General features: G+C 38.7%; 2 protein-coding genes across 5 annotated transcripts in view; one reads left to right on the top strand and one right to left on the bottom strand.

Annotated features, from left to right (window-relative positions):
- The window catches only part of LOC135250320 (formin), a 78,668-nt gene extending 71,613 nt beyond the window's left edge, over window positions 1–7,055 (top strand). For all 4 annotated transcript variants that reach the window (XM_064326521.1, XM_064326515.1, XM_064326538.1 and 1 more), the window contains 3 exons: window positions 1,486–1,635; window positions 4,568–4,649; window positions 5,345–7,055. In XM_064326521.1, coding sequence (XP_064182591.1) covers window positions 1,486–1,635; window positions 4,568–4,649; window positions 5,345–5,389 — 277 coding nt within the window. In that variant the 3' untranslated portion in view covers window positions 5,390–7,055. The remainder of the gene's footprint in view (window positions 1–1,485; window positions 1,636–4,567; window positions 4,650–5,344) is intronic.
- A 2,480-nt stretch (window positions 7,056–9,535) lies between these two features.
- Window positions 9,536–12,512, bottom strand: grem1b (gremlin 1b). Its single transcript, XM_064326592.1, has 2 exons — window positions 12,191–12,512; window positions 9,536–11,325 (listed from the first exon to the last, which is right to left on the bottom strand). Exon 2 carries the CDS (start codon window positions 11,322–11,324, stop codon window positions 10,773–10,775), a length of 552 nt encoding a protein of 183 aa, XP_064182662.1. The 5' UTR covers window position 11,325; window positions 12,191–12,512; the 3' UTR covers window positions 9,536–10,772.
- Window positions 12,513–13,332: the final 820 nt, after the last annotated feature.

The raw sequence follows: 13,332 nt of genomic DNA, 5'->3' as shown, positions 1-13,332 counted from the left end.
ATGCTAAACTCAACGCAGGCTCTGTGTGATTTGTGTCCATTCTGACACATGACCCGAGTCATAAAACGATCCAATACAAAAGAGGGATAATTAATCATGGCGGGTCCAAGCAGAGTCTACAAAGGGCTTGAGAATTGATGTCAATTTAGTAAATCAAAGCTCCCGGCCTCTGTTCCTGGAGTTCCGCTCGGGTTCGAGGGAGAGGGAAGGATGATCTACGACACTATCTTCCCAAGTGCCGCAGTGGCGGAGTGCGTGACGGATAACCGGGAGTGGAAAGTGGCTTCGCTCTGGAAACTTCTGCCGTGCACATTGCGGTCCTGCTAGTATGTCTTCCATTAACATCGCAAAAGCCACTTACCATCTGGAGGTCAAAAACTGTTTGTCGATCCCGGCACATCCCTTGAATCATGGCTCCTTTATGTACAGTGCATGACAACAAGGGCAAGGAAAGTCTTTAATGTACAAGGTGGAGAGCGTCCCTGAGCTGTGAGAACCACTTTTGTGAAGAGTCAGCTTTGGTTACAATTGAATTAGCCTCAGTATTTGCCCTACAAGCTGCCCTGAAGTCTCTCCAACTGGAGATTCTCCTTATGTATGATGTATGAGATCCATGAATCTCTTTCAGTCCTCCAGAACATACGTGCTACTTCATTCCAACAAACCCTAGGCACTGTGTATCTTTTGTGTGACTTTAACTGTTTTTTAAATGGTGGAAGTGTTATTTACTGCTTTATTGATACAAATTAAACAAAGAGAGACTCTGCCAAAAAGAAAACTTAATTTAAATATAAAAAACATATGACCAAGCGCAGGTCATTGTTCTGTGCTAGAGGTTTTTTCCTACTGTAATTAAAGAAGCCACGGTTCGTTAGCAGACAGTTGATGGCTGGGTCTAACTGAGTGTTGGTTAACCACAGGTTTCTGCATGTTATTACATTTCACAAACCAACAAGAATTATCTCAGTGACAGATTTTGTACCGCAAGACATTTTAATATTTGGGTTAATCCAATTTGGTAGAAGTACATTTGCACTCTTGAAAAGCATTATTGCATGTGCATTTGCTTAAAGAAACATTAGGCAGTTTAGGGTGTACGTACATGTAGAGTGACTGAATGAATGCATTCGGCACACAGTTAGGTGTGTGTGTATAGTATGTATGGATACGTATGCCCAACATGTATATGTGTGTAGACATGGGTGCACTGGTATGCGCTGCATGCTTCACACATTTGTATGCATGTAAAGGTTCTTCACCCCACACAGTAGTCTCCGTTCCAGGATGGAAGAGAAAAGACTGTGAGAGTAGCTGCGGTGAGCAAACAGGCCCTGCAGTGAGGCTTGCGGCTCTGCAGGAGCAGCTGAGTCTTGGCTCACTTCCCCTCGGGCAGGAGGGGTCAATGCGATAATCGGAGCCTCCGCTGCCGACTCCCCTGAAGCCCAGTGGGAGGCCGTCTCACAGCCTCGGTCTCCCCCTCCACAGCTTCCAGGACACGGTGAACTACTTCGGTGTGAAGCCCAAGTCTGGGGAGAAGGAGGTAGCGCCCAGCAGCGTCTTCATGCTGTGGTACGAGTTCTGCAACGACTTCAAGAACACTTGGAAGCAGGAAAGCAAAAACATCTCCAAGGAGAGGTGAGCAGTCAGATGCTGGAATTATAAAAAAAGTGGGATGTGGTGGGAACACAGCTATGCTTTCCAGAACCAGAAATCCCTGTAACCCATTTCCCAGCTCTTGCAGTTGTTTTGACATCACAGTGAAAGAAAAGGTTCGTTTTTTTCAAACAGTGGTCTGTCTGTGTCTGTGGGGAAGTTGGGCCTTTGCCCTCTAAATCAAGGAATGACAACACCTTTTTAATGTTCTTCAATTACCTGCTGAGGGGAAGCTCCCGTAACATAGGCCAGATTGTGCATCTCGCTCTTACACATCTCTGTGTTGTGTGAATCCCTTTAATTGAGACAATGTGAATTCCATATACAATATGGACTGTTTTTTACCAGGTATTAAAGCAGACCAAAGTTGCATCAAAGCAAAGGGAGAGAGGCCTGGTCCAAGGCTTGGTACAATGTCAAAGCCTAGGGCTGGATTTACAATGTCTCTCTCAATGTCTGACCCAGGGCTTCCTAACAGGAGTGTCAAACTGTGGGACAGCACCACTCTCTGCAGCCTCCTAGCTTTATTAGGGCAACAGGAGCCCATTAAAGGGGGGGTGTTCCAGGAGAACTCTTAAATGTTGCCATTATCTGAAGAATCCAAAGAACAGGGTTAATACTGTTGGTTTACAGATACAGTTCCCTGTATATCTCTCTCTGTCTCTGTTGGCTGGTTTAAAATCAAGGGAATGTATGGATGAAATGGTAAACAACGATGGCAGAAAATTTAAATCCAAGTGTATGCTTGATTCAATTAATTTACACAAGGATGTATGATGTAAAAGAAGATTGGGGACCTTTAATATTGAATGTGTATTAAGGTTTAAAACAATAGTTTCCAGCATTTTAAAGGACCAGTATGACAAAATATTGCTTTTGTGTATGTTGCTTTAAATTGTAGCATTGCATATCATAGAACAGAGCTGCTATTCTTCCATAGAAGGTCTTTAAGTGGTGAGTTAATGATCCAAATGCCATCCCATGGTACTTCTCCTAATTGTTTACTAGGCAATCATCTCCCATTTTACCCACATCTGAAGGTGCTTATGTACAATTACCTATATTTTTAAATACTGTTTACAGACCCATAAATCCAGAATGTTTGTGTGCGTTTTTTATTTTATTTTTAGAAACACACTAACTGTCTCATAAACCTAGTGTCATTTTTCTCTCAGTTTTCTCATGTTAACAGCATGTAAATTTTAAAGAAGAGTTAAAATAGCATGCTCATGGCTAGCGCACATGTCCATGGGAGAAAGGGCTTCAAAGTTACTGTAGCAAACAGTTCTTTGTCCTGCACCATTCGTAAGTAGGCACCACTGCCCACAGTCAAGTGAGAAAAGTATCAGGGTTCATGTAGCTTGTAGATGCATAAAGGACCTTCATTTTTCCCAGCACGCTAAAAGAAAAAAAAAGGCTGACGTGGATTTGCTTTCTTGATAAAAAAATAATTGGTTGGGAATTAGCTGTACGAGCATATACTGCTAATTTTCATTTTCCCAAGCTGAGTTGATATAGCTGTTATTAGCATTGGGGATGTGCGGTGGTACTGCGCTGTTGGTGTATTTCATTATGATAGACCACCCGATAGGCACGGTCCCTCGTGACTCCTGTGCTGCACCATGAGGTCTCTAATATCCCAGCTACTGTCAGTCTTTCCCCCTGGACATCTTGTAGTAATTATTTGTTCTCCCTTGCTTTGTGCAACTGACTTCTTTGAAAGTGCTTCCTTTTACTACGATGCTGAAAACTCTGCAATGAACCATGACAATGAACAGCTGAGGCAAAGGTAAAAAGGCTCGAAGAATACACCTGAGATGAGGGAGCTCTCTGAAGGAAGATCTGTGTTTAAAAAAATATATCACTGCTTAATTATAAATAAATGGTATGAAAACTGAGAAAGGAGCACCCGAAGCATCATTTAGCAAACATGCAGGGTGTGAGACCAGATTTGCTGTGGACGCCAGTGCTAGGCTATAATTTATTTATTTATTATGAACTTTTTTAGTGGGTGGGGATCAACTTAAATATTCATCTTATTGTTTTTGGCTCATCTGCCAATTCTCAGCTCCATGTGAAGATTCTGAAAAAAGCAGCGGTGTGGTAGTTTGGATTTGGCTGTTCCCAGGCCCCACTGGTTGCCCCGCCTTAAAATCCTCCATTCGTGACAATGTTAACATGAAACAGGGGCAACCTCTGGACATGGCCCTAATGATTTCTCCTCAGCCCGGGGGGTCCTCTGGCTGTTTGGACTTCATACTTTGTGCCTCATTTAACACTTAAGCAGGAATTCAGATTAAGTAGCCAGAACGAACTGTATGAGTTTTGTAGAAGTGCAGATTTATTTTGCCTTCCATTCATCAAGGCCAAGTCACCTGTGTCCATATGTAGCAGCCGGCGGTCTCTAGAGGTCCTCCCCTGACACACGTCTGCCCTGTGAAGTGTTCCCCAGGTCACATGAACACTACCTCGCGCTACCATGTTTAATTCTTTAAGCTTCACCTTCCGAAGTGCTAGTGTCCCATATGGTTTTTGTCAGCATATTTTGCTTTTTTGAGGAGGGGGTTTTTCAAAGTGTTCCTCTTTATTGTGAAGTACTGCTGAAGAATCGATTTGGATAGTGAATGATTCTAGGAGTAGCCCCAGTATGGATAGTATCTATGGGATCTCCCTCAACCCGCTAAGAGCACGCCTCGATTTAGCTGCAGATCGCTAACAAAGTGAGAGGAAGGAATTCTCATTAAGTATCAAACAAGACCTGGGGGCGGGACCCTGTTGCTCTAACCAACATGCCACTTTGCTGTCAGCCAACATATCATTAGATTATGTGTCTGCAAAACCATTATTCTTTAATGTCTATTCTCAGTCGTTACCATTGATAACTGCTGGTTGTTTGCAAATGTCCCTGTTATAGGCTAAAGGAGGCTCAGCAGACTGTGAAGAAGATCACTGCAGAGAAGAAAGTGGAGACTAAGAAGATCAACCCCAAAAGTCTGGTAAGAGGCAGATGCTCCTTTTCGCAGTTTTGAGAATAACAGAATAAAATAAAAAACAAAATTTTGTTTATGAATCATTCAATTGACTTGTGTTGTTTGGGTCAGTACAGAGCAGGAGTTGTGTAATATTTGTTTTTCAAAGAAAAATTAATACATTCATGCAAAAAAAAAAACAAGCAAGCATGGAATGGGATGGGTTATTAAAAGGAATCTTATTGGAATGTTACTTTTTCTTCAACTGGCAATTTATTGGAAGTCACTGATGTTTTAATGAATAAAGTTGTGTTTAATTATTTCTCACTTGCTTCTGAAAACATCTAATCCATTCAATATTCGAAGTGTGCTTAGCCAAACTAAATACTCTTAGATAATCAAGATAATCTTTGATCTTTTTACATTTTTACAGAGAATGTGTTTTTACAGCTTTAAGGCACTTTATTTTTTTATTTTTTTTGTAACAATGAATATTTTTGTACGGCATGCAAATACAGAAGGCCTTCATTGTGTAATAATAGGTAAATTAATATCAAACACTAACTCACAAGCCTTCCCTTGTGTTAAATACAAAATCCATTTCAACAATTCAATAATGTATACATGGATTAAGTCAAAAAAAAAATATTCAGATTCCAGGAAGTAACTGAAATGCTTAATACCAAATCTGAGTGACACAGCCTCCTTTCTACCCGCAACAGAAAGAGCGACTTCGACAGAAGGAAGCAGGTGTGCCCTCCAGCTAGCTAAGAGAGACAGAAGAGTGAAGAAAGAAATAAAGAAAGTTGTGTGTTTCACCTCCAGCTATATAATCCTCACCTTGGATATCCTCTGGACATCATACCTCAGTTCTCACTTTGCCTCAGTGCCAAGACCTTACTACTTCCTGTCCTACTGTCCAGAACTAGTACTTACAGTTTATAAGGGGGCCAGATGAGACAGGAGCCATCTCTGCTTTTTTGGAGTGGAAGATACTTACCATTCTGTTAAGAGTCAGAGAAGGTGGAAGTCCAAGACAGTGACATGAATGCTTGGATATCCAGTATCCTATAACCAGTGTGTCACATCAAGAATGGGTCTCATTTTAACGGCATCTCTGTGGCTGGTCTGTGAGGATGTAGCAACACAATGTTGAGACTTTGCTTAAACACGAGGTATATATGAAAAAAAGGTCACTTGTGTTCTCATATGCCTAGTAAATGTGGAAGCACTTTCTTCTAGACATTGGAATTGATCTTTCTTGAACTCAATCAAATGCATTATAGTTCTGTTATATGTAGCATACAAAGATGAAATGGTTTTAACTCAAACTCACTACTTACATACATAATCAGATGAAGAACTGACGCAAAACAAACAATTAAAGCATGTCATTCATTATCTATAATGTATGGGCCAGAAAAAAATGTTTTACAATATCAAAGCAAATCCACGTTTATTTTTTCAGCACTCATGGATCATCATCGGTTCATCCCTTATGTTGGCAGATTCTGCCAAATTTGTTAATTAAGCATGTTCCAGGATGAAAGATTTATATCATAATTAAGAAGAAATTCCCACCATTTTGGACTGACAGTTATTGAGACAGACTACGATGGCAAGATAAACATGGTTTTATCTGAACTACAGGGACCCTTTCAGGGGAAGGTCAGGCAATGCTAGATGATGACACCTGTCTTTGAAGACTATTCCTTTAAATTGTTCAGGCGGACTAGGTGCTTCACGGACTGGTTTGAGTACAATTTTGGTTCTAATTGAAAGTACTTGAGTGTTCCACTGAGTTTGCATTCTTGTGTGTATATAAAATGCATAGATATTCTTATAGAATCCTTCTAGAATAAATGGATATTACATGTTATGAGATATGAGAATATGCATCACAATCCTAAGCACTTTCCTGCTTGCAACAGCTTTACTTGCTATGCCACTCTGCAGCCGAAATGGTAGTGGTTCAGATATATTGCACTTTTTTTAAACCTCTGTTTTAATTCCTATGCAATATTTTTCTCACTGTAAGTGTAACATCTGTGAATTATTGAATGATGTTATAAAAACTTATTGTCCATTGTACTTTTAGGAAGAAACCATATATATTTATTTAATAAAGCATTTCTATTTGAATTCTGGATGAAAATTGAAAGTTGTCTTGGAGAAAAACAAAAAGGTAATTCATTATAAATTAATAGGGTTTGAAGTATATATGTACATATAAATTAGAGATTTATTTTATGCCAAATTGTCTATTGTATGGCCATTGAAGATGTATTTTTGTATTTTAAGTGGAAAAAATACTCAAGTGTGAATAAGGAATCAATATGGTTAAATTAGATGAGACATATTTTTTCTTAAAGTTGCCACCCCCATGTAAAACCTGGTTATAAATTAAAATGTGAAATATAAATTGTAATAATGGCCTAGCTATTTACAGATTCTTTTTTCTCACTTAGAACTTGGATTGAGTGATCACATTCATGCAAAAAAAGGTTTTAAATGTGTGTGTGTGTGTGTGTGTGTGTATAATAACCGGTTCGCCCTATCAAATGTGGTAGATGATCTTTTTGAACTTCAAATGCAGTACACTGGCAGAAGAACATTCATATTCATGTATGCCTACCCATTTTTATTTTGTTTATCATGAAAATCAAAATGTATGATTAGCTCTGAATATGGATGTTGTAAAGTAAATGCAGGGTTGACCAGATTACTCACTTGTGAAGGATGGCACCAATAAAAATACCCTTAATGTTCACAATCAAATGTTTAATTTTAAAAAATGTCAATTTCCTGTTTTCAATATTTCAGATGGATTAGTACATTAAATATAACTTGTGCTATATCCGTACAGTTTCAACTGCACTCTAGTGACAAAAATATTTCTATTTGTAATTTGTTTCCTTTGTTATTTATAAGATGAATCCAAGATCTCTTGACAGTTTAACGTTTAAGTGATGAAGTGACTCAGATCAGTCATTTTACATGAGAAAAAAATATCAAGACCATTAAGCATTGAAATATTTTGTCTTATTCTTACCAAGGTTCACTACAGGAGCTACATTGGGGCAGAAATATGAAATTAGTGTATTCAATAAATTTGATTACTAATCCAGTTTGGGCCATTTCCCATATTATCATAGGTCATGTTTTATTGCTTGGTACGGTAGCGTATACATTGAGGTGAGCTCTGAATGATGAAGGAAAAACTCGCTAATTTTATGCCACAACATGACTTTCAGTTGTTAATTAAGTGTTCAACATTATAACTTGACTTCACATTTAACGGGGATAATATTGGCGACACGTGTACGTTTAAGCAAAATGTATGGTGCGGTTGTTTTCCGAGTTTTTGTTCCGAGCCCTTTGAGCCATCGAGAACTATTGGAAGTAGCTACGAACTCCTGCCAGAGAATTTCCAATGAGCGCTGATTGAGGAGGAATGCGTCTCAGTCTGGGATTAAAGCAATTTATTGAAACGTGGCTAGAAACGTCCCTGCATCATTTCCAGAAAAATAACTTGGAACTAAGATATAAAAACGATTTGATTTGCATGTTCAATTTATGCAATGGCAGTGAAAGATAGATGTCAGCAATCCAATCTGTGTGTTCGGCAAAAATGCATGCAATAGCAAACTGGTATTTGTTTGATGGCGTATAATGACTCATTTGAAGCTTAAAGCCATAACTAGGCTACCCATTTACTTCTGATTAGCTCATTTGTGAAACCTAAATTTGTCAAATGGGACATTTGGTTTAAGCTAAATTGAGACTGGTGGTCCTGTGGATTTAGGCTATGTATTGTATTTTATTATTTTATGAAAGTGCCTTTCTTTGTAAAATATCGTTTTTGTAGTACAATTACATCATACAGTTCAAATGAGTTTCTTCACTTGACATCACAGCCAACAGCTGTACGGTTGAGTTCGAGAACAGCTTCCGTGGAACTAAGCACTGTAGCGTACAATATTCTCAGATAGGGTATCTAATGTATGAGGTTTTGAACGGGAAACAGTACGTTTTCTAGTTATGTGTAAACGCTACCCATCTACCTCCAGGCCAGACAGCTGAAGGTGAAATTACTGGGCTGAAAATGTACATCTGTTTACCAAGTATTTGTGTAAATGGTCTTTTACCATCCGTGACTACATTTGGGAACATTCGTGATCTGGTTTTAACTGCTTGTTTTACATAATTGGGCTTAGCCAGAACAACATAAAAACTTGCTATGAATCACAAGATGGTTTCGCATCCACTTAATTAGTAGGTAAAGACTCAAGACAAGTAACTAGGCTACTAGTTATCAGAGGATCATTCAGATTCGGGCTATTATTATAGCCTAGATTCTGAATTCAGATTTTGATTCAGATACCTAGATGCATATCCATCCTAGAATAACATTAAACACTTCATATATTGTTTTATTTCTTGGTCTTAATTGAAATAAAGTAATGATACACATCATGTGACCTCGTAAACAAGTGACTTGTTACCAACTATGCCACTTAACACGTTTTTTTTTCCCAGCTTTTTTAATTTTGGTTAAGGGAGACTCTGACAACTCTTGTTTTATAATATTTAGGCCTACTTTAGCGAATGGTATATTGACCTATTTCTATAGGCCTAGATTTAAGAAGCAGCACATTGCACTTAAGCACTGAGATGATGAAAACCTATGGCTGTGGCAGGTTTTGTGAACCAGTGGAGAGTCTATAGTTAACATGGATAACATCTTTTGAAGGGGTGGTTGAAAAGGTTGTTGTGCTTGACATCTAATCGCGTTTCCCGAGGTCTTTCCTCATAAATTATATCGGTTTACGACGAAATGTATCCAAGGGTCTAAGAAACGTATAAAAGTCTCAGCAAGAGGTTGGCTCCGAGCGAGAAGAAAGTACGCCATCGCCAGAGAAGATGCCTTTTATTTGGTGTTTCGGGTTAACTTGATGCATAAAATGCTCCACATGAAATCGGAGTCTTCGCAATTTCCAAATAATTTATGACCCATTCACCCTTGTAGTGTCCGCCGTGTGTGCTGAAATTTAACAACAGTATTTAGCGTGGTAGTATGCGGGTGTTACGCTAGTTCTGGGCAACCGTTTCAGTCAAGGCGCAAAACTTCGCTACAGCTCAAGTTTTCCCAACGTTTTAATTGGCTCCTGGAAAAGTCATGATCCTGCTGCAGTTTGTACAACGTTATGTTATTAATTTACAAGAAGGATGACAAGTGTTACCCTAAAGATTATGTATCAGCTTTTTACAGTGGAAAAAAAGCTGTTTAAAAACCAAGACAGTTATTTGACCGGTACACATTTGAAATTGCGAACACTTGTAGGCTATTGTAATTCAGTCCCATTGATGTCTTATAACATAGATCATTACAAATCAACATTTTCTCTCAAACAGCAACTAAGACAATTTAGACTAAGTGAGATTCACAGACATGTATGCAGCATACATATTAATAATACAACCGTCTCATAATTACATTAAATATTATCATCACTCTGTTCTGTTTTCACATTCCACATAGTGGAAACTATCTATCCACTCAATCAATATTTAAAGTCTGGCAAAAATGCATTATGCAGTTGGAATAAGGAGATAAAGCATACCCCGTATAAGTGGTCCGGAATATGGCTGGTTCTGTCCAACTTGTGGAACTTAAAAAAATGGATACCACTATATTGTATCCGCTGGCTTTTCTTGTAGGTATTATAGCCTACACGAGCAAGCCAAGTTCTGCAGTCTTCAGAGCGTATGACAGCAGTGAATTTGGCTATATGTCAAACCACGGTTTGTAATGTGTTAATTTCACACTTATGTTGTACCTGGTGAACTGCTATATTTGGTGATATTAGTTATTTGCAATGCGCAACAAAAACGTGTCGTGTGTAGGTTTGGTCATGAACCGCGTGCATTTAAATACAATCAAACTCTGACTTCTAAAATAATGTATTCACATCATTTGACATGTATGTTCGTGGTTTTTCATTTTTCTTTCCCGTCTGAAGATTTCCCAGAGTTCTGCTGGGGCAGATAAGTCCCATTTATAACCGTGTTGTACATACGCCGTGCGTGAATCATCCCTTTTGTGTTAAATAAATTGCCAGATCAACACAGCATAATACAATTATTGACCTAGTCCAGATCTATTGAAATGCAGCGGCACTGCTTTACGCGCTGAACGCGTTTCTTTTTGGTAGGAGGCTGCTGGTCCGGACAGTTAAGAGTGAAAGTCATTGTGGTGAATCTTTTCGGCTTACAGAAGGAACAAGACTGGAAGGCACCTTCCTCCCTGCGAACATGTCTGGGGATGTAGAACGAATTGCATTGTCCATAGCAGAATCTATTGATGATTGTGCGACTGACGCACCCCTCCTCGTGGATAGTTTGCTTAAGCGGCTGAGTCTTGCACCAGTCGCGTTTCAAGTAACTGCGCTCCGTGACATGCAATGCTTCCTGGCTAGACTCCAGCACCTCCTCTGCAGGCGCAGCCGACCCCCTGCCTCGCCCCCGGGACCCTGAACCCGCCTGCGGTGGCTGCGGTTGCTGCTCTGATTCGTTAGGATTGTTTTTGTCGGGATGAGGGATGGCGCCTTGGGAACCTCGATTCCTCTTGCAAACCACCGGGCAGAAGATCAGCCCAAAGACGAAGACCATGGCACAGATGACTCGCGCAGATCCGGTCATTCTTGAAGAAAATAAAGTGAGGACAAAATCAATTTTAAGTATAAGCGACAAGAACCAAGACGCATGAATAGCCTACTTCGTCACATTTAGTTATGCGCCACAAGTCTCCTCATAATGTGAGGTATATGCATATACTTAACTTTATGACACAAAATACTTGCTGATTTCTATTTCATTTTGAAATATAAAAAATGAACTAAAAAAACATGTATAAAGAGAGAACATAACAGCCCACAGTTAACGAATTACATTGTGGATGTGAATTCCTGGTAATATTAAAGAAATCGAAAGTTTCTATATGCATCCTTTGTCACAAAGTCTACATCCCATGTTGGTGGTGCTTATAAAGAGTTTTAGTTTATAAACAGTTTTAGGGCAAGGACTGTGAGTACTTTCCATGTTAGCTCAAAAGACAACTTTAAAGATTAAACAATGAGAGTGTACAAAGTTATTCTTCAATCGTATAACCTTTCAGCCTGATATGGGTGCGCAAGAGTCTATCTAGTCTAATACCTTGCTGTAACGTCGAGGTTTTTAGTCCATTTATATATAGGCAATATATTATATATTATATAATATATATTATATATATATATATTCTAGCAAACTTTTCCATATAACACTCGAAGATAAACATTTTAAATAAACTGTTGGTGATCCGACGGAAGCCTGTATTCATCTGCAGCTTGATGATTTTTAAAAAAATATTCAGTGAAATAAGTATTGTCCTCAACAGAATGCTGGTTTAGAAAACTTGTCACCTGTTTCGTTGCATGCTTTGTAATTCCTCGAAGTTAACGGACTCGTCGTTTTACGCATGTTGATTTATAATTAAAATTAACGAGAAATACGTGAAAATAACTCACCTGTTAATACTCCAAACAAAGGCAAAAGTAGTGGTATCCCGAAGGTGTTCTTTGTATCAACTTTTCCCCAGACAAGAAAACACTAAACGTGTGGACAGTACAACAGTGGGGGTGCGCGCTTGTGGGAGTCTGTAGTTGCTAACGATTCCATAGAAAGAGAGACTGGGTTTAGTACAAATTGCAGCAGCGCCGGACTGTCTCCTTTTTAAATGTCTGCCAGCTGAGATGTGCAGAACACTTCCCTCCACATTATTGGCTGGGCAAGATGCGAGGAAAAATCAAACTATCCGCCCCCTCAACACTTCCCCGAACCCACTTGAGAGAAACAGTTCACAGACGCAGTTGTGTTCGTGTGTGTGTGTGTGTCAGGGGGAGGGGGGTTACTGACCACCACATACATTATGAAGAAGAATAAATCAGCATGTTTGAGTTATACATTCTGTTAAATGTTGCAGCCTACATTAGTTATGCAAGGTAGCAAATCTCTAGCAATTGATTAAATTAATTGCATAAGTAAAAGTGTGTAATGGCATGTCGGCCCTGGTTCATTTCCAATATGTTACAAACGGACGAAAAAAGAAAGAAATAAAAACTCATGAAAAAAATAATCCTACAGAATCACATGCACTGAACGTTTTTTCAACGTTTTAACACATTTATGTAATTGCAATTTTAGAAGATACGTGAAATACAGAATTACATTATTTTCCAGTAAAGGATAACATGAGAATGATGTGTATGTACACACAAAGATACCATTTATTATTGTTATTAATAATAATAATAATAATAATAATAATAACAACAACAACAACGACGACGAAACGTTATTCATTATAAAATAATAACATGGTTGCTATTGTGAAATTGTTAGCCTATTTTCTAATGATATTTTCCGCCAGTAGAGAATTAATGCAACGACTTCCATACCCGGCTGAACGATGTAAATTACTGCAAATATATGTCTATAAATACAAGACTTGCAAGAACAAGGGCATATTGACATTTTTACATGTATGAATGTACATCAATGATGGTCCTTCGGTAATATATATACATAAAGTATGCCTACATGAAGCATGTATTATTAAATCATTTTTCATTTACTTTATCGAATGACACGACTACAAAACCTAATACAA

The sequence above is a fragment of the Anguilla rostrata genome, chromosome 1 (genome assembly GCF_018555375.3).
Source record: "Anguilla rostrata isolate EN2019 chromosome 1, ASM1855537v3, whole genome shotgun sequence".
Taxonomy (NCBI): domain Eukaryota; kingdom Metazoa; phylum Chordata; class Actinopteri; order Anguilliformes; family Anguillidae; genus Anguilla; species Anguilla rostrata.
The sequence above is the reverse complement of the archived record's forward strand: the minus strand, read 5'-3'. Positions and strand labels throughout refer to the sequence as shown.

What these genes read in the sequence shown, in the direction of transcription:
- grem1b (XM_064326592.1), bottom strand. Translation starts at nt 11,324, where the DNA reads ATGACCGGATCTGCGCGAGTCATCTGTGCCATGGTCTTCGTCTTTGGG.